The sequence below is a fragment of the Arachis stenosperma genome, chromosome 9 (genome assembly GCF_014773155.1).
Source record: "Arachis stenosperma cultivar V10309 chromosome 9, arast.V10309.gnm1.PFL2, whole genome shotgun sequence".
Classification (NCBI taxonomy): domain Eukaryota; kingdom Viridiplantae; phylum Streptophyta; class Magnoliopsida; order Fabales; family Fabaceae; genus Arachis; species Arachis stenosperma.
Window position 1 is genome coordinate 26,814,776 of NC_080385.1, and position 26,767 is coordinate 26,841,542.

Below are 26,767 nucleotides of genomic sequence, written 5' to 3' on the forward strand. Positions count from 1 at the left end.
CAGATTTTTATCTAATTCTCTCCGTCTCTTAATACATTATCCTTAATATTAGCGTTGAGAATGATTTTAGTAAATTATAAGAACTAAAATAATATTTAATCCTAATACTAATAATCTGAAAACGATACTTATATGTCCATCTTTAGATCTTATCCTTATTTCTTTACGTAAATAAACTCATATTTGATTTGGAAGGAAGCTAGATACATGGTATCAGAACTTAAGGTATAAATACGAAAAGAGAAGAAAAAAACCCTGAAAAAACTAGTATCTCATAATTAAGAATATGGAAAGATATAATTTTGTATGGATTTGATTCTTTTTCTTTAGACAAGACACTGGTCCATCCCATTATCTCAGTTGGTACCTAACTCCCATAATGGGGCAGATGTGGATAATATTTATGCAAACAAATATGATATAATAGACTTTGGCGCTATACCTGAATTATTATTTATTTTACACAAATGAGTACTAGGAACTTAAATTGAGATATGACAATCTAACATGTGGACCACATGTTCTAATATTAATTAAATTGATTAATTTCCTCCGATTTGGACTAGCTAGCTAGTCATCTCATATGCCATGCTTCTTTCACCTATTTATATACTTTGGAGCTATATATATATATTCTCCATGCCACCACTACTATAGCATTTTTCAATATACGAGTTAACAATCTGAAACATCTAACTTAATTTATATTATTATTATTATTATTATTATTATTATTATTATTATTAATCTCCTTCTTCCTCAAAAGTTAATTTTACATGTGAAACAATTTCCAATCTTTCTTTCTTTCTTTCTTTAATTAATTGTTCAATGGCTGAGAAGAAGCTTGAACTCTTTCGTGCTGGGATGAATAATCCAACCTTCATGTAAGAAGTCACTCTCCCTCTCTTTCTTCATTCTCTCTCTATTTTGTTTATTTATTTTATTTTTTGAATTTTCAGTTACGGAAATGATTGTTCTTTGGAGAAAGTTGTAGTGAAAGAAGGATCATCATCAAATACGAGTAGTAGTATCATAACAACGAAGAAGTCACCCTCGAAAGAAAAAGAAAAAGATAATAATAAACACGAAGCGGCAGCAGCAGCATCACAATTCTCATACACATCTTTGTATAATTCATCATCGTCAGCAGCAACAACTACTTTCAAGAAACCAAGAATAGCAGACTCATCATTATTAAACCAACAAGACTTTGCAGCAGGAAAGCTCATGAATTTCTCCGCTTTTTTAACACCTTCAATGCTTCGTCAGAATAATTCTGTTTCACGTGATGCTGATAACAACAAAGAGGAACCGTTTCCTGAAAAGAAGTTAAAATCTGTTAGTAATAGTAATAAGAGGAAAGTGGTGGATAACGGCTTCTGTAACGAGCCCTTGATAGAATATTCGTCTGTGTGTTCGCTTGGAGCGTCAACAAACAACACACACATTTATAGCCGGAAACAAGACCTCCATGACTCCACCTACTTAAGCGAGGTAACCGCACACACCCATGTTTTTTTTTTTTTTATCGTATTATGTACACTAAAATCGAAATTAGAAATTGTATTAGGAGAATTAAATATGTGAATCTTAAAATGTCTTAAAATATTTCTTTTTACTTTTTGGTTAATTTTTTTAGTGAATTCTATTTTTTTCTATCTCTAATTCTCTAATTTTAAATTTTTTTTAATGACATTAAAACGTATATAAAAATGATCACTAAATTAGTTATTATTTATATATGTTAGAATTAAATAATATATATAGTGACTGATTCATAATTAATTTTTTTATACACGTGATATTTTTTTTTCTTATTTTTTATTTTATCTATCACTTAGATTGATTATTAGTTTTGAAAAAGCTTAAATAACTTTTAATACAAACATATCTTTATACTTAGATGAAGAGAGAAATAGGGAACGTTATTTTGTTCATTTCCTTTTTTTTTAACTTATTTGGTAGTTGGCATGGTGCTCATGTATGAAAATGGATTAACGAATTGGTGCAGAATGACGAAGACATAGAAGATGTTACGAAGGATATTAAGAATGCTCGGCGGGAGGGCAATAATGGAGTCAGAAGAAGCAGGAATGCTGAGACTCATAATTTATATGAAAGGGTGAGAAATAAATTAAAGCAAAAGAGTTGAAAATGTTGTTTACTTCTTAAGGGTGCTCATTTCATTTCATTTTCATAACATCTAACTCAATTTTTTTTTCTTATTGATTTACAGCAGCGAAGAGACAAGATCAACAAGAAACTGCGCGTACTGAAAGATCTCATACCCAATTGTAATAAGGTATATATGCATATATACATAAACTCCTTTATTTTAATTTTTTCTAATTTTGTAATATTACATTTTATAAATTTTGTGAAATAAATAGTCCTATAATTAATTTTTTCTTGTATGTGTTTTATAGGTAGACAAGGCTTCACTGCTTGATGATGCCATTGAATATCTTAAGGCCTTAAAACTTCATTTACAGGTAAAGTAGGTTAGGCCATTTTAAATTAATAAATAGAAAAGAAAAAAAATTAAAAAGACAATAATTTTAATTTATATTAACTATCATTTTTAGTCAACGATCTAATAATTTTAGTTTATTAGTAGTTCAAATGTTCAATGTATTTTTTTAGTCAATACCTTTAAATATTACAAATTAATTACTGAACAAAAATATTAAAATATGCTGATCCTATAATATTTTTTAATAAAAAAAGAGTAAAAACTATTATCTTTCTTATTACTAATTATGATGATGATGATGATGCAGATTATGACAATGGGAACCGGGCTATGCATGCCTCCAATGATGCTACCTACATCTTCTCCAACCCAGCAATTACAACAGTTAATGGGTTTGAGGCCTGGAATTAACATCCCTTGCAACATGGCTCAGTTCAATAGTATTCCACCACTACCTAATGGAGTTGGCATGTTTGGTTTCCCTAACCAATTCTTACCCGTCATTCCGCCAAATCCAATGTCTCATGCACCTTTCACTACTACTACTACTACTCATCCCATGCTTGGAAATAATAATAATAATAATAATAAGGTTAACAATCTTTGTACACAACCGCCACTACTTCAAACAACCAATAATATCTCAGCTCTAAAGTAGGTGTATTAATCAATTCATTGTGTTTCATTGAATAAATATTAATTGTGATTTGTGTCAATAAAAGCTACATCAATTAATGTTGTATCAATCGCAACATGCATGCATGGAGTAGTCCATATAATATATACGATGAAAAATTTTTGCCGTTTACTTTTATAATTCTATAATCATAACTACTCATGAGTCATGAGTCTCTAAGGATGAAAACTGAAAAACTATGTATCTGTTTAGCCAATAATGCATCTTTTATGTAATCTTTTAAGAGACTCATTTAGATAAAGACGTTTAAAAATATTTTTTAAGATATTTTTTAATAATTAAAATTCAATAGATATAATCAATTAAATTATATTTTTTTATTAAAATTAGATCAGGTAAATTAATTTGACTAAAAAATCGGTAAATTAAATATTGAATCGATCTAAATTATTTTTTTATAGAAAATGACTATAATAACCTTATTATAAAAAATAACTAAAATACTCCTATATATATATATAATCTTTGAAAATCCTAAATCCTAACCCTATGATGACGCAGAAAAAAGAAAAAATTTAGAATTTAGAGTTTTCAAATTAATAATAATATTTTAGTCATTTTTTATAATAGAAATATTATAATTATTTTTATAAAAAAATATTAATTTAGATTAATTAAAGATGTAATTTATTGATTTTTTGGCCAAATTAATTTGTCTGATATAAATTTGACAAAATTAATATGATTTAATCATTATATGTATTGAATTTTAATTACTAAAAAAATCTTTTAAAATTAAAAAGACGTTTTAAACGTCTTTATTTAAGTGACTTCTATTTTTTATTAATTACTATTTTATTAGTTTATCCAATATCTCCATAAAAATGATATTTTTCTTTTTCTTTTATTTAATTAAATAATTTGATTGATATCGCTTTCGAATATTTTCTCCAATTTTAATTTGTATAAAATAAAAAAATAAAAATAGAATAAGAGATTGATAAATTTTCTTAAAAGAAAAAGACGATATTAATAAAACATTAGGAGCACTTTTAGTTCTAAAGTTTGTAGATTTGTACACCATAGAACCGTGTTATGTATTTTTAAATTTTGTCTATTATGAAATGAGGTTGTTTTTCAATGGGTTAAGATAGATTGTTATGAAATGAGGTTGTTTCCCAATTGGTTAGGATAGATTGTTTCATTAAAAAATTGAGTAGATACCTCTTTTTATATACACTTGATATCTACCTTGTTAGTAAATATTGTTGGAAATTCTACTACTTAGCTTCTTTAATCCCGAAATAATCTCTATTAAATTATTAAAAAAAATATTTAAGAATAGAAATGTATCTAAATTTGTAAATATAATTAAAAAAGTTTAGTTATTTAATTCTTTTCAATCAAAATTTTTTATATTTTTGATAGAGTTAAATTATAAATTTTTTTGATAAAAAAACTACAAAAATAATTTTGATGTGTTAGAAGTCAAAATCCCAAAATTACTATTTATATTTGAATAATATATGACACCCATTAAATTCTAAAAATAAATAAAATAATATTCTAATTTTATTTTTATTTAATTTCAAATAAAAAATAATAATAACTTATTCTATTAATATTTATAACAATAAATGAGATCAACTATATAAGACATATAATATGAAATAGCTTAATTTGCGATTATAATTAATATATGAATTGTCCATTGCATAAATAGATTAGGAAATTATAATTTTCTAAAAGTTTTTCACTTGGGCTATACATACACATTATTCTTGAGATAATCACTTATAAACTTTATGCGGGCATCTAAATGCTATTTCTTTAATTAGTTCAACAATTTGATCCGTCTTATATATTAGTTATGAAATTACAACAGTTTTTATCACATTAGTATCGACGAAATCACAATGATCACCATACTAATATACTCAATGACAGATGAAATATGGATAAGAAAATTTAGAAGTTATATGCGAAAATGATCTCATATGCATGCCTATTTTTAATTGGTCTAACTTTAATAAACTTTATGAGATCACAAGTCAAAATAAAAACGAAAGTAAATACTTTATTTCTGCAAAAATATCTATTTTTGTAAATTTATCTAAACTATATAAGCATCCAAATACACGTTTTCACTGAAATAATATATCATAAAATATCTTATTATATCCATATAAATAGTTTTTATATGAAAGATTTTAGGTGTTTATTTTTTACTATTCAAATATGCATTTATTTGTGTAATTTGTGCTAACTTGTTTACAAAATTTTTAAACATTCTAAACTTTTTTGTTTAACAAAAAATGTAAAATATTAAATTATTAACACATTATCACAAAATAACTCAAGTGGTCTTTCAATTTTATTTTTATAAGTTGTGACAAGTATTTATGGTCACTAAAATAGATGTCTCTTTTAAAGGTGTTTTATATTCAAATACTTTAGTACAAAGAATAATAAGTTTCTCAACACCTTTCCAAAAAATTCTTCCAATGAATATATATAAATATACTTGTAATGGATCAAATTACTTAGACATTCAATAAAATCAGAACTTGAATACTAAATGATGTTTAACTTTAATTTCTGACTTCATATGTGTGAATATGTAATGTTTTATTATAATAAAATTTGTTTATCTATTATTTAGTGATTTATTTTTAACTGACTCAAATATTTGCTAAAGATACCAATAAAGTATATAATAACTGTAAGTGTATAAATTTATTATCCATCAAACTACTACCGAAGCATAATAAATCTGATGCACTTTTGAACTTTATAACTTTCTTGAGATGCCTAATGAGACTATATTTGTCTCTTTTAGAGTTGAGTATATAACATTATTTATAATTTTGCATGCCGTTGACATTCAAAAATAGTAAAAATATATTTACTCCTACTGAACTAATATAAGTCATCAACTACATTTATTTTAAAAGGCCATATGAGATAATAATTTGATGAAATATAAGTTATCAATGACAAAAATTTTAATTTAATTACCAAAAAAATTCTATTTAAAAAATAGACTAACATTGACCGATATGACTTTAAAGCAAAATAATATATTCACACAAGTTACATATCATATAATGGTAGGTCCATCATAAATACCTAGCACAACATTAATATTTAGCCTTTGAAAATAAATATTAATTTATAAGTGGTATTTTAATACAGTAGTCAAACATTGATAATAAAATCTGTCAAACAATAAGTCTATTTTTAGACAAATTTATTGTTCACATAGAACTAAATAAGTATCACATTTATTATCACAAATGCGCATGTAATTTGGCCAAGTACAAAACTGTTTTTGGACCAATCTGTACTCGCATAAACTACACACACATAAATTCATTTAGTGCGATTTACTAAATATTCTCAACAAATTTCTGTCAAACAATAAGTCTATCTTTGAATCGACTCATTGTTCACATTAAAACATGAGAATTATACCTATTTATTACCACATATATTTTCTATCAATTGGTCAAATATCAACCTTTCTTTGAGCCAATTAATAGATAGAAAATAAAATAAAGTTCAATATTTATCATTTAGTCAAATAATAAACTTCTTTTAGCCAATTATTGTACACATAAATTAGCATTGATTTAAGTTTAATTAGTTACTCAAGTATATAACTACCTTTAATATGTGTATATAATTTGACGAAATATAAAATTTTTTTTGAATTGATCAATATTCACATGAATTACATATCATCATATTTTTAATATTCTAAAATAAATTAATTTTTACAAAAAAATACTTTAATAACATAATGTTTAACTAATTTATTCTAAAACTAAATTTTATAAAATAAATAGTACAATAATTTGAATGGTTACTAATTTTTTTATGTAATAAAAAATATAAATCACAAAAAAATTAAATTCCAATTGTACCTTTCGAGACTAAAAAAATATAGTCGTAACTATGCAACAAATTCAAATGCCTAGGAATCCTTGATATAATTGAATCCATATAAAGCATGTGAAAGTAATTTGCCAAAACAAAACAATAAAGGCAAAGGCCTTTGATTTAGATATCAGAGACAATGTCTTTTTTTTAATTATTATTATTTTTTGATGATTTAAATATAGATGATTTTGATATTATTTATTGAAAATTTTAAAAAAATTTTATAAATTATTAAAAAAATTGAGAATGAAAGAATATCTGAATTTGTGAACATACAACAACAACAACAACAAAGTCTTGTCCCACTAAATAGGGTCGACTACATGAATCAAATAACGCCACTGAGCTCTGTCATGTATCATGTCTGTAGAGAGACCGTTTACATGTAGATCTCATTTGACCACTTCATGGATGGTCTTCTTAGGCCTTCTTTTGCCTTTCACTCCTTGTCCATCTTCCACCTCATCCATCCTCTTGATTGAGTGTTTTGTCGGTCTTCTTCTCACATGTCCAAACCACCTGAGACGTAATTCTACCATCTTTTCCACAATAGGTGCTACTCCAACTCTCCCTTATATCTTCATTCCTTATTTTATCCAATCGCGTATAACCACTCATCCATCTCAACATCTTCATCTCTGCCACACTTAGCTTATGTTAGTGCTCTCCTTTGGCCGCCCAATACTCCATACCATAAAGCATAGCCGGTCTTATAGCAGTGCGATAGAATTTACATTTAAGTTTTAAAGGAACTTTTTTGTCACATATAAAACCAGATACACTCCTCCATTTTGACCAACCTGTTTGGATCCTATGATTTATATCCTATTCAATCTCTCCATTATCCTGTATGATGTACCCAAGATACTTAAAATTTTAACTTTTTGTAGGTTGTTTTCTCCAATCTTCACCTCTATATTAGAGGTTTTCCTTCTCAGACTAAACATACATTCCATATATTCCGTTTTGCTACGGCTTGTGTGCAAGCCATACATTTCTAGAGCGAGCTTCTCTTTATAAGTCCAACTTCTTATTTAGGTTTTCCCTTGACTCTTCCATAAGGATGATATCATCGGCAAAAAATATGCACCATGGCACAGGCTCTTGGATGTGCTCTGTGAGTACTTCTAAGACTAATGTGAAAATGTATGGACTTAAGGATCATCCATGGTGTAATCCTATACTAATAGGAAATTCCTCTGTCACACTACCTTGAGTCTTTACACAAGTTGTGTTTCCATCATACATGTCTTTAGTTGTACAAATATATGTGATCCTTACTCTCTTCTTTTCTAAAACCTTTCATAAGACCTCCATTGGCATCCTATCGTACGCTTTTTTCAAATCAATAAACACCATATGTAGATCCCTTTTATTACTACGATACCTCTCCATCATCCTTCTTAACAAGTATATTGCTTCAGTGGTGGATCTGTCTGGCATAAATCCAAATTGCTTCTCTATTACTTGTGTCTCTTTTTTCAACCTCCGTTCTGTCACCCTTTTCCATAACTTCATGGTATGACTCATGAGTTTGATCTCTCTATAGTTTTCGCAACTTTATATATCCCATTTATTCTTGTAGATAGGTACTAAGATGCTCTTTTTTCACTCATCAGATACCTTCTTTGACCTTAAAATCTCATTAAAAAGCATGGTTAACCAATTGATGCCTTTTTCTCCAAGGCCCTTCCAAATCCCAATCGGGATATTATCAAGTCCTACTGCCCTGCCATTTTTCATCTGCTTTAGAGCCTCTTTTACCTTGAAGTCTCGAATCCTTCAATAGTAGTCAAAGTTTTGATCTTCTTTCCTTGTGCATAACCGACCAAGCTTCGGAAGAGTCTTATGTCCTTCATTAAATAACTTGTAGAAGTAGCTCTTTCACCTTTCATTAATCTTCTCCTCTTGAGCCAACACATCTCCATCCTTATCCTTTATGCACTTAATGATACGTGCTTCAAATATTCGAGATATGAAGAGTTCAAGTATTATTTAGAAGATATTAGTTTACATGTTTAGAATATTTTAATTTAATGTATTTTGATTTTGTTTATTTAATTACTAGATTGGGTCTTATGATTATGGGCTTTAGGGTTTTTCTTTGTTTTAACCTAATAAGAGGTTATAAATACCTCCTTAGCTATTGTAGTCGCAGAATAGAATTTTTAGAGGTTTCAAAACCCCTTTTTGGTTTCGTGATGAAACCATGGTGTGGACAATTGAGGTTGAGGAGTCCCTCTCTTGTTACATCGGGGAATTGAGTAGAAGGTTGAGGAGTCCCTTCGATTCAATTTTCAAACTATGGCGTTGGCAAGTTAGGTTGAGGAGTCCCTTTCTTGTTGCGTCAAGAAATTGGGTAGAAAGTAGAGTGATTTTCTTTGTATTCAATTTCAATCTATCATTTTTATTTTTATTTTAATTTCAATGTATCTTTTTATTCAGTTTGAATCCTTATTTTCTTGTTTATCTTTTATTTTCCATATCACTTAACCTGATTCAAATCTCTCGTTCTTCTTTCACGGCTCTTTACGATTCTATATATATCTTTTTCTCCTTCTTTCGTGCCCAAAGACTGGTAGAGACCCTCATATGCTCTTGTTTTGCTTCACTTACAGCCACTTTTGTCTCTTTCTTAGCCGCCTTATATTTTTTCCAATTATCTGCCTTGTGCCATAAAGACCACTCTTTAAAGTACTCTTTTTTTGTCTTTATCTTTCTTATACACTCGCATTCCACCAACAGAACTCCTCGTCTCTTGGTCCTATCCCTTTAGATTCACAAAAACTTTCTTTTACTGTTCTTCTAATAACTTCTGCCATCTCTATCCACATCTCTTCCGCGCTTCCATTCCTATCCCACTTTGCCTCTTCTCGTACCTGTCTTAGGAAGCTTCTTTGCGTTCCTCACCTTTCATCCGCCTCCACCTCGTACTTGGGTTCTTCGTATGATGTCTTTTCCTCAACTTTTGCTCAACGTAAAAATTCATGACGAGCATCCTATATTGTGTTGTTAAACTCTCTCTTGGGATAATTTTATAATTAATGCAAAATTTTTTGTCGACTCTCCTCAACAAGAAGAAGTCGATTTAAGAGTTTGTCATGCCATTCTTATAGGTTATAAGATATTCATCTCTCTTTTTAAAACATATATTTGTGATGAGAAGGTCAAAGGTTGAGGAAAAGTCCAAAATAATTTTACCCTCGGTATTGATCACCTCGAAACCATGGCCTCCGTGAATACTTCCAAACCCAATCACTTCTCTTCCAACATGACCATTTAAATCTCCTCCTAAGAAAATCTTATCTCACGAAGATATGTTTTGGACCAAACTCTTTAGATTCTCCTAAAACCTTTTCTTATGTTATTCGTCCGAACCCACTTGCGGTGTATAGGCGCTAATCACATGAAAATCACCTCCCTCCACCACAAGTTTGATAGAGATGATCCAATCTCCCACCCTCTTGACATCCACTACGTCCTTCTTCCACTGCTTATCCACAATAATACCAACCCCATTCCTATTCTTCACCTTTCGTGTATACCAAAGTTTGAATCCGAAAGTATCCAACTCCCTAACCTTCGCACCAACCTATTTTGTTTCTTATAGGCACATAATGTTAATCTTCCTCCTTGTCATGGTGTCCACCACCTCCCTAGATTTTTCTGTTAGAGTGCCCATATTCCATGTCCCAAATCTCAACCTTCTATCGCTCCGACCTTTATCTTTTACTTTATCAACTAGCTTATTTACCCTCGTCCGTTCACGTAAACGCGGGAACCCTTGCTCATTTAACACTACATCTGGACACCAATGCAGCGGCTATTACTCATTTGACACTGTACTCGAGCCATACAGTATGTTGTTTCCGGGCAACGACCTAGTTTTAGCGCAATAACGTCTTTAATTCATGTCATGAAGATTCGACTAAGTTTTTATGTTGGTTGTCAAAAACTTAACACAACCCTCCTCCTTTATCCAAATTTGGGACTGGCTATGTACCGCAAATATAACATAGACGGAGTTTCTGAGTTTGTGAATATAATTAAAAGAATTTGGCTATTTCAAATTTAATGATAGGACAATATTAAACCTATTTGAAGTTTTTTGAAACATAAATAGATTATTTAAAATATTAGACCAAATTAAAATTTGTTTTAAATGTTAAAAACTAAAATAATACTTTATTTTTTTTATTTATGTAGCATGATTGAAAAGTAAAACATCCATTATAAGTCATATAAATATATATGGATTATGAAAATAGTATGATTCTATTTATTTTTAATACTTTTCATGTTTATTTCTTTAGATAGTGAATATCTATTTCTCATTCTTAACACTTATTTATGTTTGTTTTAATAAGTCATAGACATTCCATGGTTTTATGTTCTTATTAGCCGCTTCATTTATGGGAACTCTTTTTCTTTAGGAAAACCTATACGCAGGGACGGACCCACACACAAAGTGGTGGGAATTATAAAAAAAAATAATAAATATACATAAAAATATATAATGTTCATTGTATCATTATATTTGTTCCATGCTTAAACATTTTTTTATGTATGATAAAAATTTAAGTTATTAAATATTAATACAATGAAAAAAGCTATATATCAATTTAATCTATTAAAATTAGAAAAATTAAATTTACTTAAATTAGAAAATAAATAATAATAATTCAATTAGTTAATTATACAAAATCAAACTTAAATTTTTAAATAAAAAAAATATTATTAGTATTTAGTAGTTTTTCCTAAGTTAATTGAGTTAATATTATATATTATTTATTTATTTTTATTATTTTATTTAATTTAGTTTTGGCCTTATATATAATGATTTTTTTTGTCAAACAAACATCTACTATAAATATGATAGAATTTTAAATTTACAATTAATTAAATAAAAAAATTTTTAAATAATTATTTAATAAAAAATAGAGAGACATTATCTATATATATATAAACAAAATTATATGTAACTATTAAATTTAAATTTTTTTTGTGTATTTTTTTGTTGATCTTTTTCACACAATTATAAAAACTTAGGAAAAATTAAAGTTAGTTCATTCAAATTATATTTCTAATAATTTTTTAATTGTTGAGCTATAATTCTTTTTATATTATATAAAAATCAATAAAATATGATTTGATGGGTATACAATATCTGACAAAATGCTAGTATTAATAATAACTATATCAAAATATTTTTAAATTAATATACTTTTAGCATGTTAATTAAATTATTAAAAACTTAATTAATATATTTTAAATTTTAAATATTTATTTTTAATTATTTTTGCCCCCACTACTAAATATTTTTGGATCCGTCACTGTCTATACGTACTGCATGTAACTTTTATATCAAATATAACCTGCTACGATACACCACTAATAAAGCGAGCAAATATAATTAAGATTTGTTTGGTTTAGTTTTCTCAAAATGTTATAGAAATCAATGTTTGGTTATTCATTTTTGTTTTCGAGTTTGTAAATGTTTGAAAATTACAAATTAAAAAGACGTTTTTTTTGTGTTTCTAGTTTTGGATTATAACAAATTTGCAACTTTAAGCTTTACTTTTGTTTTTTTAGTTAAACTCAAAAGGTGGTTTTTAAGCTTGATTGTATGTATAAAAATAGTTTTCGACATTCTAATTACATCAATTACATTTTTTAGATTGACAAAAGCATATCATAATAGTCCATTATGGTGTGATAAGTTACTTGATAAAAAACGACTAAAAAACTAACATAATATACTTTTGTTAATCTAAGAAATGTAATTAGTACAGTTAAAATCTCGAGAATTATTTATTGTAAGAGATCAATCTCGGGGACTACTTTTAGTTTTAGGTTTATCTCTTCGTTTTCAATACTCTCCTCTCCCCTTCCCCTCTCATCCAACTCAGCAGCAATGAAAAAAGGAGAAAGTATCTCAGTTATATTTGAAGGGAAAAAAAAAAACCTTCCAAACTAGATAGTAAATTTTGGATGAATGTAGTATGCAAGAATTTCGTTTCACACAAGAGGTTGATCATCGACATGGGAATAAATCCTCGGGCTCTTCAGGCAAACAATCTTCACCTTTCATCACCGAAACTAAACTATCCAAAATCTCTTCAATCTTTGCAAACTCTGGATGAAATTTACTTGTAGCATGAAAAACATGGATTTTGTGCCCAATCTGAATCCAACTACTTGCTGGTTTTTTCTCCAGTCCTTTATCCTTCATCATGCTTCTCACCTTTGACATGTTTTTCCATTGTTCCCTAGACGCATATAAATTTGAAAGAAGCACATAATGGCCAGGATCTTCAGCATTCAATTGAAAGATATGTTCAGCTAGGATCTCGGCCAGCTCTACTTTGTTGTGAATTCGACAAGCGCCAAGTAAGCTTCCCAAAACATTGGTATCGGGAGTCACAGGCATCGTTGTTATGAACTTGTATGCGCCATCAATGTCTCCGGTTTTACCAAGAAGATCCACCATACAAGAGTAGTGCTCCATATCCGGCTCAATAGCATAATCATGAATCATGGAATTATACAACTGCCAAGCTTTTTCAACTAGACCTGCATGGCTACAAGCGGATAATAGTGCGATAAACGTGACTTTATTCGGTCTAATTCTCGCAATCTTCATCTGATCATAAAATGCCAAACCCTTTCCTCCTAATCCATGAGCTCCATAAGTAGAGATTATGGTGTTATATGTTACAACATTCTTTACCATCATCTGGTTGAAGACCTTTACTCCAAGATCAAGAAATCCACATTTGCCATACATATCTATCAACGAATTTCCAACGTTAGTCTTTAATATTAGATTACTTTTGGTTGCATAACCATGGATCTCCTTTCCCTGCCTAAGAGCTCCCAATTTGGTACACACAGGAAGAACACTTACCAAAGTAATGGAATTAGGTCTATGTTGAGTTCCCCAAATTTCTCTGAAGGTTGAAAGTGCCAAGTCAAAATTGCCGTCTAAGTTATATCCCGCAATCATCGTATTCCACAGCATAATATCCTTATCTGACATGTAATCAAATGTTGTTTCTGCTTCCTTCATGGAGCCACAATTAGAGTACATATCAATCAATGTGCTTACCACTATTGGATCCAATACAAGCCCTTCTTTAAGAACATAGTTATGTATCTCCTTCCCCTGTTTCAACAATCTGAGTTTTCCTAATGCAGGAAGAACACTTGAGACAACAATTTCATTTGCTTTCAGCCCTATATTTACCATTCTACGAAGCAATTCATAGCTCTCTCGGTATAAGAAATTCTGTGAGTACCCTGCAATCAAGGTACTCCAAGAAACCCTATCCCTACAAACCATGTTGTCGAATAAAAAACGGGCCTCAAATGGATCACCGCATTTGCAGTACATGTCAATGAGAGCATTGGAAACATACAAATCACTGTCAAAGCCACTCCTCACAGCACATCCTTGCAGCGACATTCCCAATTCGGCATCCTCCAATTTGCTGCATACCGGTAAGAGAGATGCTACAATCACCGAATCAGGCTTCAAACTATCCGATCTCATCGTCCTAAAAAGCAAAACCGCTTCAACCAACTCACCATTCCACACCGCCCCACATATCATGGCAGTCCAAGAAGCCAAGTCTTTTTCCAGCATTTCATCAAACACCTTACGTGCGTCTCCCAAGCTGCCACACTTAGCAAACATATTGATCATAGAACACAATACATAAGCATTAGGCCTTATATTATGCTTCACCTCATTGTATATGATTGTCTCTCGAACCCATCTTCCATATTCAATTGCACGCAAGGAAGAACATGCCTTGAGAACAATTGGGTAGGTGTAGTTATCAGGTTTCACCCCTTGCTTGAGCATGGAGTTATAGAGCTCAATGGCTTGTGTGTAGTGACCAACACAAAGCATGGCCCGAAGCATCGCATTCCAAGCAACATTGGTCTTGTGGGGCAGTTCAGAAAAGACGAGGTACGCATGTTTGATGTGAGAGAAGTTAACATAAGCATTGATGATTTGAGAAGCAAAAGAGTTGTTATGTGGGGCTATGTTTGGATGGAAGAAGCCAAGGACAAGAAGAAGAGCATGGAGTTTTCTTGCTTGAAGAAGATTGGAGGGAGAATTGAGATGACGGAAGAAGGAGGGTGTAGTAATGGGAATGGGAAAGGAGTGTTGTGGAGTAATTATGGAAACAATAGTATTAGCATTAGTTGGTAGCTTTGTTCGAAACAACATAGTCTAGCATCGACAACGATATCATAGGAGATGGAACAAACTTCTTATACTACGTGCTTGTTTGAGTGTTTCTATTAAATAATGTTTTTTTAAAAAAATAAACTAATTTTATTTTAGACACCTAACATATCCTTATTACATCATTTACTTTACAATATCCAAAAAAATTAGCGGCTAGATGTTTGTATTAAAAATATGATTTATTTATTTAATCATATTTTAAATAAAAATAATAATATTTTTATAATATATCAAAATCAAATTTTATAATTATCATCTAATAATAAAAAAAATTTATATAAAAATAATTATAAAATTTTTATTAAAATATTTATTTTTATTATATTCTAAATTTATTTAAATACATCTTTTTCAAATATTTTTATTTAAGAAAGTAAATCATTTTTTTATAAATCAATAATAATATCTTGATTTTAAAAAATAAAAACAAAAGATTTTTTAATTTTTTATTAAAAATATTTTTGCTATTATCAATAATTAAATTTATGGTTTTATTTTTTCTCATCAAACTTAAGTTTTGCGTGCAAATCCTAATTTTCGATTATAATCATTCAATCCTAATTTTCTGTGCTATATATACTCATTTTTTTTTCTAAATTCTAATTTTTTATCATCATTATTTTTAATCATATTACGAGTATATTAAAAATCAAAATCAATCACTTATATAAAATATATATTAAAATATAAAATAACATTAAAAATAAATTAAATAATATATATACTAATACAAAATATATTATACTAATTTAAAGGCTAATATTTTATACAGACATAAAATTTTGTATTATTTTATTATAATATACACTTTTAAAACTCTAATAATATCAGTATACCGGATCATTTACCAAAATAAAAGAAAAAAAATTTGTTAACAATAATAAAAATTTTTAAAAAGTATTACATCAATGTGATGTTTCGAAAGTGCTAGATTTAATTCAAAGAACTTGACATACACTGTGTAGCGTTTTACTGCAATTCATTTTTCCATGAAACACAACATAAAAGATGCAGTGTTTCATTTTATCCCAATTTACAAAGAACACTACATCCTTCATATGAAAAAATATTAAATAATTATTGTTAGTAACGTGTGTGAATTAACACCTAATCTATTTTATGTATGCATGCTAATAGATTTTTTTTTTTTTAACTGTAACACCTTAAATTGAATTATTTATCACTGATAACACAGGTGATAGATCAACTTTTATACAATATTAATATTAATTGATATATTTTTATAAAAAAATTTAAAAATTTAAATAATAAATTATAATATATTAATTTTTGGCTATAAATATCTACTTTAGTTCTTTATTCTGTATGTATACATTTTAATTTTTTTCACTTCATTTTTTCATCTTGTTAAACTTGTGTTTTATTCTCTCTTCTCTTTTGTATGTTCTCCTGTATGTCTCCCTTTATTTATTTATTTATTTATTTTTTTTTGTGGTTTTAGCTCTTGATCACCAAAAGAAAGTTCTTCACATAAAAAAATGAAAAAAAAAGATTTTACAAATATTACTGCATTAATATATTTTAATGAGTCTGTTATAAGTTGTGATGATAAAAATAATTTTTAGATGCAAAAATCTAATTTTAAGCATTAAAAATATTAATTTGCTAATACTTAAATATTGAAAGGAGAGTAGTCAATATATGGTTTAAACTTCCATTCTGTTTTAACAATGGAAATATAAGTTTTCGAAAAATTATGATAAATAGAGACGATGATGTGCGAACAATGTTCTGTAGTTTTAGTGGTTTTCAAACAAATCTTTTTGTACTTGAGTTGTATATTGATTTTGAAGATGTAGGTGGAGGTAAAAGCATTTCTTACTTGGTAAGACATATCTTTTATTAATATTATTCTTAGTGTTTAAATTGTTATTATTATTATTATTATTATTATTATTATTGTTGTTGTTGTTGTTGTTGTTGTTGTTGTTGTTGTTGTTGTTAGATACAAGGTATGCTCTATATTTGCTTCGCATTGAAGATCCTGTTCATTAGAAATATATTCTATTAATAATAAAAATTAAGATATACAATTGTAATATAATCTTATTATTAGTATTAATTTTCTTGTTTTGTTAACAAAGATGTATGAAGAGTTTGAGCATCATGAATTTGAAGGAGTAGGATTGGATTTTGAAAATGATGATGACTTTGACGATTATGCCTCATACGAAGATATCAAAATGAGCGGTTTTATAATGATGGAGAAAATGAGGATGATGATGATGAAGTATCAAACTCCACAGTGCCTAACACTAAATATCAACACGACTGTCTAGTATTTATGTGTGCACTAGATCTTGACGTTATGCGTACATCTGAGTATCTCGAGGGTTTGAACATTGATCATTTCACTGTGAATGATGATGAATTAGTTTTTGGTGAGATGTTTGTGAATAAAGAAGCTGTGATTGCAAAACTTAAGCCATACAGTATAAAAAGATCGGTATATTATATTGTGAAAGAGTCATCCCCAACTACTTATTATTGTAGGTGCCAACAGTTTGGACAATCTTGCTAATGGATCATTAGGGTGTCATACAGAAAAAATAAGTTCTTTTGGAAGGTTAGAAATTACAATGGACCTCACAGTTGTATACAATTTAAGTTGTCCCAAGACCACTCTAAACTTGATTCAAGAATAATGGCTGCATACGTAAAGCCTATGATAACAATTGACCCGTCAATGAAAGTTAAGCTCGTAATTGCAGAAATTCAGAACCATTTCAATTACACACCCACTTATCGCAAAGCCTAGCTTGCAAAACAACGTGCCATTGAAAAAGTTTACGATAATTGGGAGTCCTCTTATCAAGAATTACCATTGCAAAACAACTAATTCTAATGATATATCTATACTTTTCTTTAATTAATTCATCAAATGAATAATTAAAGATATGATAATTGATTAAGAAATTTGGTCTTAAGCTTAAGATAATAATTATTCTACAGAATAATTAGTTATAACGGTATTTTTTAATTACTGAGTCTCGTTGTTAGAAATTTATAGAAAAATTCTAATTTGGCGAGTAAAGTTTAACTGTAATTTCTTTAAAATTTCTGATCATGTTTGATGAGAATAAGATTGATGAGGTGTAATGATAAAAAAATGTGGAGAAGAGAAAACTGTGGCTTTATGAAAAAAAAAATCGGTTTGATTTTGAAAGAGTGGAGTTGGTTTAGTTTGGTTCAAGCTTGATTTAATTTTTTGGTTCTTTATTTTTCTCTAGCTAATCTTCCTAGAGACTTCATGAATTTTGATTGAAGATAACTCCTTGATGTTATGGCCAAATTGTTAAAGAAAGAAGAATATAGTTTAATAATTAAAGCGTAAGATTATCGTTTTCAAACCGTATCGGTTTAAACAACAGACAACTAAGAAATTAGTAGCGGAGAGTATCCTGGCTCCGTATCATATTTAGAATATTTTACCAAGGCTAAATAAATCAACAAAAGCTAGTAATAAAGTTTATATAGATGAATTTAATTTAGCGGTCAAATTCATCGTTATCAGTACAATTTTTGGCTTATGACACGCTTTTACTTATTATTATACTTTCTTTTCTTTTCAAGTATCCATCATAAATCTACCTTATAAGAGGTGTTATTAGAACCACCAATGAATTTTGAATTAATTATGGGAGTATCTCGGAACAAATCATGGAAATTAAGTCAAACTGTTTAGGTTTCTTTTTAAGATTATTCGAAATCTTTCTTTGGTTGTTATTGAGACTTTGATTCCAAGATTGAGTATATTGAGGTGGCATAAATGATGGCCTTTGAGGTAGAAGTATGGGAAGATTAGAATAATGCATCATTTGGGTGTAATGCTTTGTTGTATATGGAAGATTTGGTGAATTGAAACTCATGCGACTATTAACTCTATTTTCTACTACATGGGTCTTCCCTTCTTTTTTCTTTTGTATTTGAAGCTTCTTTATATTATTCATTCCTGTTGAGCCTTCCGCGAATTTTTTTTTCAAATCACTTTCAACCCTTTCTCTAATTATGACTATATTTGAAAAGTTTGATGATACACTTCCAACCATCCTATCATAAAAAGGATATCGGAGTATATTGATAAACATGGTGATAGTTTCTTTTTTAGTAATTGGAGGTTCCACCTATAAAGCAATTTCTCTCTATCTTTAAGCATACTCCCTAAAAATTTTACTTTCTTTTTTAGTCATGTTCTTCAAGTGAAATCTATCAAGTGTCATGTCAATGTTATATTTGTATTGCTTTAAGAATGCATCTGCTAAATCTTTTTAGCTCTTTATGAGAGATAGTTCCAAGTGTGCATACTAGTTAGATGCAACTCCTGTTAAATAATCTTGAAAATAATAGATCAACAACTTTTCATCTTGTGCATATGAACCCATCTTCCGGCAATACATGGTCAAGTGATTCTTTGGACAAACGGTCCCTTTGTATTTGCCCCTCAATTTTTTATTGCACTAAATATATCCTCTAATTTGATCTCCAAGCTATATACAGATCCTTCTACCCAATTCCGACATGAGTAAGCAGGCGGAGCACTGACCTGGCGCTGCCACTTCCACGTAGGACATCTAAAACGATGTCGTTTCACTTGTAGGGGGAATGAAGAAGAACGGCGTCGTATTTTCATGCAGGGGTATTGAAATTGTTTCTTGGGTAAGGATGATCATTCATAAGTCTTTCTCTTATTCTCTTAAACTGTTTCGTCTCCTCTTCCTTCAGAGAATGTCGTCACAGTAGGGCACCTTCACATTAGGATTTTCTGAGTTTTTTTAGCAGGAGAAGGAAGGACATCAACCATAGAAAATTGCTGAATCAGAGAGCACCATCATCGTGAGTATCAACAAGGTTAGCAATATTTTTATGAATTGAAAAGAATTTTTTTTTGGGTACTCATTGATCGTTCTTCACTTAAGTTGTTGTTTGAGGTGATTTCATTTGCTTTTGCTATTTTTTTGAGATTTTTATGCTATTAGGTTTTTTATGGTTACTATGTTAGGGTGGGGTTTGGTTTGCTCTATTTTTTTATATATGAAACAGGGAATTTTTTTCATTAATGTTACTCAAGTGGAGTTGTGATACACTGTTAGTGCTACATGTGTTTAATTTGTTTATTTATATATCTTACAAATGGATGAAGTTTTGGACATTATGTTTCATTATGGAGAAACTTTTTAAAAGAGTGTTGACGGAAAGATGGGGTATTATCCTGATAATAGAAGCTGCTTGGGTGATCTTAAGGTGGATAGGTTGGATGTATTTTATCTGAGAAACTCTTAAAGGAGCTAGGTTATGACAGAATGAAGGAAGTTTGGTGGCTTGTACCTGAGAAGAGCATAGAGGTAGGTTCACAAAACCAGGATCTTATTGATAATTTTATTGAACATGAGGTTTCATCACCTGAACTGCTGCAAGGGAAGGAGGTTATGATATATATTGATGATCAATTAAGTGATCTTGGAGAGCAAGAAAAGAAAAATGCCGAATTCATCCCACACCATTATGCCAATTCCAATGCTGAAAAGACTCCCAGTGTTAGTATTAGTCTACCTAGTGAGTAGGAGGTTAAAGCCTCAGTTATGGTGCCTAATGAATAACAACTAAAAATGAAGACTAAGACAATCCTCAAACCAACTCAAACCAAAGTGAACAAGAGGTATTGTTTGAGGTCTGCTACTGGGATAGGTTGCACAAAGGGTCAGAAAAAGGCGCAAGGTAGCAAGATACCTGTAATATTGTTGTCCTCTAATGAAGACTCCTCTAATTCTGATGAGAGTTCAGAAGATTAGCCCTATAAACCAGTTAGGGAAGACAGCTCATCTGATTCATGTGTTAGGGACCCTATTCCTTCACGTAAGTTAAAAAATAGAAAGAAAACTACAAATAAGAGTGATGGAAAGGGTAAGGGCAGGAGCAAGGAGAAGGAGAATATATGTGTTGATGACGACACTTTTGTAGAGGATGTTTTTTATTTTGAAATAGATCTTGGATTTGTGGGAGGTGGTAGGTCTGAGAATTATGATACCTATAATCTTGGGACTGATTTTGATGGTGCCAACTCCTGGCATTCGTTGGAGATAAAGACTCCACCGAATTTTGAAGATGAACTAGAGGAAGTGGCTGAATTTGATGAGGTATTTCTAGTTTTTAGGGAGGGTGCTAGGTTTGGTGAGTTACATTTAGAGGTTGGAATGAAGTTTAATACCAAGTGGAATTTTAAAGAGGCCGTTAGGGAGTATACAATCCAGGAGTGAAGGCGTATTCGATTCAAGAAGAATGATAGGAAGAGGTTAAAGGCAATATGCAAGGTGAAGGAATGTAGATGGGTTATTTTTGCTTCGAAGGGACATGAGGATACTTGCTGGCAAGTGAAGACGTTCAGAGATGATCATACATGTGCAAGAGAGAATAAGCACAAAGCAGCCAACAGAAACTGGGTTGCTAGTAAATTGGTGAGGAAAGTGAGAAAATATCCCAACTTTAGACATTGTGATGCTAATACATTCTTCAAGACCAAGTATGATTTGTTATTGAATTGGAATTCAATCTCAAGGGAACTGTCTAATACTAGAAACGTTATCTATTGTGATGAAAAGGCACAATATGCATTAGTAAGGGACTATGGAGAGACACTTTTGAAAACTAACTCGAGTTCGACTGTTCAGATTTGCACTATTCCGCAGTCAAACAGTGAGGTAATTTTTGAGAAGACATAAGTCTGTTTAAGTGGATGCAAGGGCTTCAGAGCCAGCTGTCGTCCACTCATTGGACTTGATGGAGCTTTCCTAAAGACTGTGTTTGGAGGGCAAATTCTTTCAGCTGTTGCGCAAGATGCTAACCATCACATATATGTCTTTGCATGGGCAATTGTGGAAATTGAGAACACAGTGAATTGGAAGTGATTCCTAGAACTGTTGCACCAAAACTTGCATTGGGAGATTACAAGACACATGGTTGGTACTTTATTTCTGACATACAAAAGGTATTTAACTTATTATGCCTATGATGCTTTATTCTGAGTTGGTAAATATTTAACTTATTGTTGTTATGATGCTTGCACTATATCACATTAGTTGCTATTGCTATGTTTAAAGGACTTGTTTAGGTGCACGATAACAAAAGTTAGGGACTTTTATGGTGAGTGAACAACAATGTGAGGGACTATTATGGCGAGTGAAACCCAATGTGAGGGACTGCTATGGGTCACGACACTGAATACTTATGGACTCTAATTTGTAGCAATTCGTGGATATGAATGACTGATTGTATGCGTTAACTCTGGGTTGCAGGGCCTGATTCATGCTATGCAGGAGGTGATGCCTAATGTGCATCACTGATTCTGTGCATGGCATCTTTGGAAAAATTTTAATAAACAGTGAAAAGATATAGAACTTAGGGGATTATTATGGGATTGTGCATGTGCCACTACTTATAAAGAGTTTAAGGAATATATGGAAAAGATGAATGATGAGCAGATAATTTATACGCTTTTTGGCATTATTTTTACGTAGTTTTTAGTATGATTTAGTTAGTTTTTAGTATATAATTATTAGTTTTTATGCAAAAATCACATTTCTGGACTTTACTATGAGTTTGTGTATTTTTCTGTGATTTCGGATATTTTCTGGCTGAAATTGAGGGACCTGAGCAAAAATCTGATTCAGAGGCTAAAAATGGACTGCAGATGATGTTGGATTCTGATCTTCTTGCACTCGAAATAAATTTTCTGGAGCTACAGAAGCCTAATTGGTGCGCTCTCAATTGCGTTGGAAAGTAGACATCTTGGGCTTTCCAGCAATATATAATAGTCCATACTTTGCCCGAGTTTTGATAACGCAAACTGGCGTTTAAACGCCAACTTTCTACCATTTTCTGGCGTTAAACGCCAGAACTGGCATAGAAGCTGGAGTTAAACGCCCAAACTGGCACAAGAGCTGGCGTTCAACTCCAAAAAAAGTCTATGTACGTGAAAGCTTTAATGCTCAGCCCAAGCACACACCAAGTGGGCCCTAGAAGTGAATTTCTGTATCATTTACTTATTTCTGTAAACCCTAGGTTACTAGTTCATTATAAATAAGACCTTTTACTATTGTATTTGCATCTTTTGATCATCCTTGATCTTGGAATCAGGTCTTTGAATCTTTTTTTGATTGTTTCATGTTATTTGGGAGGCTTGACCATTCGGCCATGTCTGGACCTTCATCACTTATGTATTTTCAACGGTGGAGTTTCTACACCTCATAGATTAAGGTGTGGAGCTCTGCTGTTCCTCATGAATTAATGCAATTACTACTGTTTTCTATTCAATTCAAGCTTATTCTTGTTCTAAGATATTCATTCGCACTTTAACATGATGAATGTGATGATCAAGTGACACTCATCACCATTCTCACTTATGAACGCGTGCCTGACAACCACTTCTATTCTACCTGAAAGCAAGCTTGAATGTATATCTCTTGGCCTCCTGGTCCACGACGCATGGTTGCCTCTCCTGACAACAGAGCATTCTATTTCGTGAGTTCAGAGTCTTCGTGGTATAAGCTAGAATCAATTGGTAGCATTCTTGAGATCCGAAAAGTCTAAACCTTGTATGTGGTATTCCGAGTAGGATCTGGGATGGGATGACTGTGACGAGCTTCAAACTCGCGAGTGTTGGGCGCAGTGACAGTGTGCAAAAGGATCAATGGATCCTATTCCAACACAAGTGAGAACCGACAGATGATTAGCCCTACGTAACCCATAGCCGGACCATTTTCACTGAGAGGACGGACGGTAGCCATTGACAACGGTGATTGATGAGCGGATAATTTGTACGCTTTTTGGCATTATTTTTAGTATGTTTTTAGTATATTTGGTTTAGTTTTTAGTATACTTTTATTAGTTTTTAGTTAAAATTCACTTTTCTGGACTTTACTATGAGTTTGTGTGTTTTTCTGTGATTTCAGGTATTTTCTGGCTGAAATTGAGGGACCTGAGCAAAAATCTGATTCAGAGACTGAAAAGGACTGCAGATGCTGTTGGATTCTGACCTCCCTGCACTCGAAGTGGATTTTATGGAGCTACAGAAGCCCAATTGGCGCGCTCTCAACGGCGTTGGAAAGTAGACATCCTGGGCTTTCCAGCAATATATGATAGTCCATACTTTGCCCAAGATTTGATGGCCCAAACCGGCGTTCAAAGTCACCCTCAGAAATTCCAGCGTTAAACGCCGGAACTGGCACCTAAATGGGAGTTAAACGCCCAAACTGCCATAAAAGCTGGCGTTTAACTCCAAGAAGAGTCTCTACACGAAATTTCTTCATTGCTCAGCCCAAGCACACACCAAGTGGGCCCGGAAGTGGATTTTTATGTCATTTACTCATCTCTGTACACCCTAGGCTACTAGTTTTCTATAAGTAGGACCTTTTACTATTGTATTGAGATATCGGGGTAGCTATCTTCATTTTATGCTATCTTAGATCATTGGGAGGCTGGCCATTCGGCCATGCCTAGACCTTGTTCTTATGTATTTTCAACGGTGGAGTTTCTACACACCATAGATTAAGGTGTGGAGCTCTGCTGTACCTCGAGTATTAATGCAATTACTATTGTTCTTCTATTCAATTCCGCTTGTTCTTTGTCCAAGATATCACTTGTTCTTCAACTTGATGAATGTGATGATCCGTGACACTCATCATCATTCTCACCTATGAACGTGTGACTGACAACCACCTCCGTTCTACCTTAGATTGGGTGAATATCTCTTGGATTCCTGATACACGATGCATGGTTGATCGCCTGACAACCGAGTGCTCGCCTGACAAACGAGCCAGCCATTCCGTGAGATCAGAGTCTTCGTGGTATAGGCAAGAACTGATGGTGGCATTCAAGAGAATCCGGAAGGTCTAACCTTGTCTGTGGTATTCTGAGTAGGATTCAATGATTGAATGACTGTGATGTGCTTCAAACTCCTGAGGGCAGGGCGTTAGTGACGGACGCAAAAGAATCAATGGATTCTATTCCGGCCTGATTGAGAACCGACAGATGGATAGCCGTGCCGTGACAGGGTGCGTTGAACATTTCCACTGAGAGGATGGGAGGTAGCCACTGACAACGGTGAAACCCTTGCATAAGCTTGCCATGGAAAGGAGTAAGAAGGATTGGATGAAGACAGTAGGAAAGCAGAGAGACGGAAGGGAAGGCATCTTCATACGCTTATCTGAAGTTCCTACCAATGAATTACATAAGTATCTCTATCTTTATCTTTATGCGTTTACCACTATACCCATTTGAGTCTGCCTGACTAAGATTTACAAGGTGACCATAGCTTGCTTCATACCAACAATCTCCGTGGGATCGACCCTTACTCGCGTAAGGTTTATTACTTGGACGACTCAGTGCACTTGCTGGTTAGTTGTGCAAAGTTGTGTTTATGCCATGGTATTGAGCACCAAGTTTTTGGGGTTCATTACCGGGGATTATTTGAGTTGTGAAAAGTAGTGATCACAATTTCGCACACCAAGTTTTTGGCGCCGTTGCCGGGGATTGTTTTGTGTATGGACAACTGACGGTTCATCTTGTTGCTTAGATTAGGTATTTTTTTTTTCAGAGTTCTTAAGAATGAATTCTAGTGTTTCAAGATAATCTGTTGAAATCTGGCTGGCTGAGAAGCCATGTCTAATCTTATTGGACCGAGGTTTCAACTAATCATCACAAGAGCTTGTTGATTTCTATCAATCTTGCTATTGGAGCAATGATCTGCTAAGGCTTGGCTGGCCATTGGCCATGTCTAGTATTTTGGACCGAAGCTTTCTTTGAAAGCTTGGCTGGCTGTGAAGCCATGTCTAATTCCTGGACCGGAGTCTTAGACTAGCATTGCAATGATTCCTGGAATCCAAACTAAGAATTCTGAAACTTTTATTTTCTATTTCTATATAATTTTCGAAAAACACAAAAAAAAAACTTCAAAATAAAAAAAAAACCAAAAATATTTTATGTTTCTTGTTTGAGTCTAGTGTCTAATTTTAAGTTTGGTGTCTTGCATGCATTGTTTATTTGATCTTGGTTCTATTTTCAAGTCAATAGTACAGGAAACTGAAGATTCAGAACATGCAGCAGAGGAATTACACAGAAAAAGCTGGGCGTTCAAAATGCCCAGTGAAGAAGGACAGACTGGCGTTTAAACGCCGGCCAGGGTGCCTGGTTGGGCGTTTAACGCCCAAAAAGGTAGTGCATTGGGCGTTAAACGCCAGAATGTGCACCATTCTGGGCGTTTAACGCCAGGATGGCACAAGGGGGAGAATTTTGTTTTCAAATCAATTTTTTTTCAAGTTTTCAAAGTTTTTCAAAATCAAATCTTTTTCAAATCATATCTTTTCAATCAAATGTTTTCAAAATCAATTTCTTTCTTTTTTTAAAGATACTTGCTATCAATTAATGATTTGATTCAACATTT

At 31.6% G+C, this 26,767-nt stretch overlaps 2 protein-coding genes across 3 annotated transcripts; one reads left to right on the plus strand and one right to left on the minus strand.

Annotated features, from left to right (window-relative positions):
- Positions 1–645: 645 nt before the first annotated feature.
- Positions 646–3,335, plus strand: LOC130951672 (transcription factor PIF3-like). 2 transcript variants are annotated; one of them, XM_057880371.1, is made up of 6 exons: positions 646–884; positions 960–1,494; positions 2,012–2,122; positions 2,240–2,302; positions 2,427–2,492; positions 2,781–3,335. In XM_057880371.1, exons 1-6 carry the CDS (start codon positions 829–831, stop codon positions 3,129–3,131), a joined length of 1,182 nt encoding a protein of 393 aa, XP_057736354.1. In that variant the 5' UTR covers positions 646–828; the 3' UTR covers positions 3,132–3,335. The 2 variants fall into 2 exon arrangements, with proteins under 2 accessions (XP_057736354.1, XP_057736353.1); XM_057880370.1 differs by having other exon boundaries at positions 2,237–2,302; positions 2,781–3,293.
- A 9,751-nt stretch (positions 3,336–13,086) lies between these two features.
- On the minus strand, positions 13,087–14,979 carry LOC130949297 (pentatricopeptide repeat-containing protein DOT4, chloroplastic-like). The gene has a single exon (XM_057878058.1). The coding sequence runs from the start codon at positions 14,977–14,979 to the stop codon at positions 13,087–13,089; it is 1,893 nt and encodes a 630-aa protein (XP_057734041.1).
- Between the last annotated feature and the right edge of the window lie 11,788 nt (positions 14,980–26,767).

Coding starts and splice junctions, on each gene's coding strand:
- LOC130951672 (XM_057880370.1), top strand. CDS start 829: ATGGCTGAGAAGAAGCTTGAACTCTTTCGTGCTGGGATGAATAATCCA. Junction 885..959: donor ATGAATAATCCAACCTTCAT/GTAAGAAGTCAC, acceptor TTGAATTTTCAG/TTACGGAAATGATTGTTCTT. Junction 2,493..2,780: donor CCTTAAAACTTCATTTACAG/GTAAAGTAGGTT, acceptor ATGATGATGCAG/ATTATGACAATGGGAACCGG.
- LOC130949297 (XM_057878058.1), bottom strand. CDS start 14,979: ATGCTTCGGGCCATGCTTTGTGTTGGTCACTACACACAAGCCATTGAG.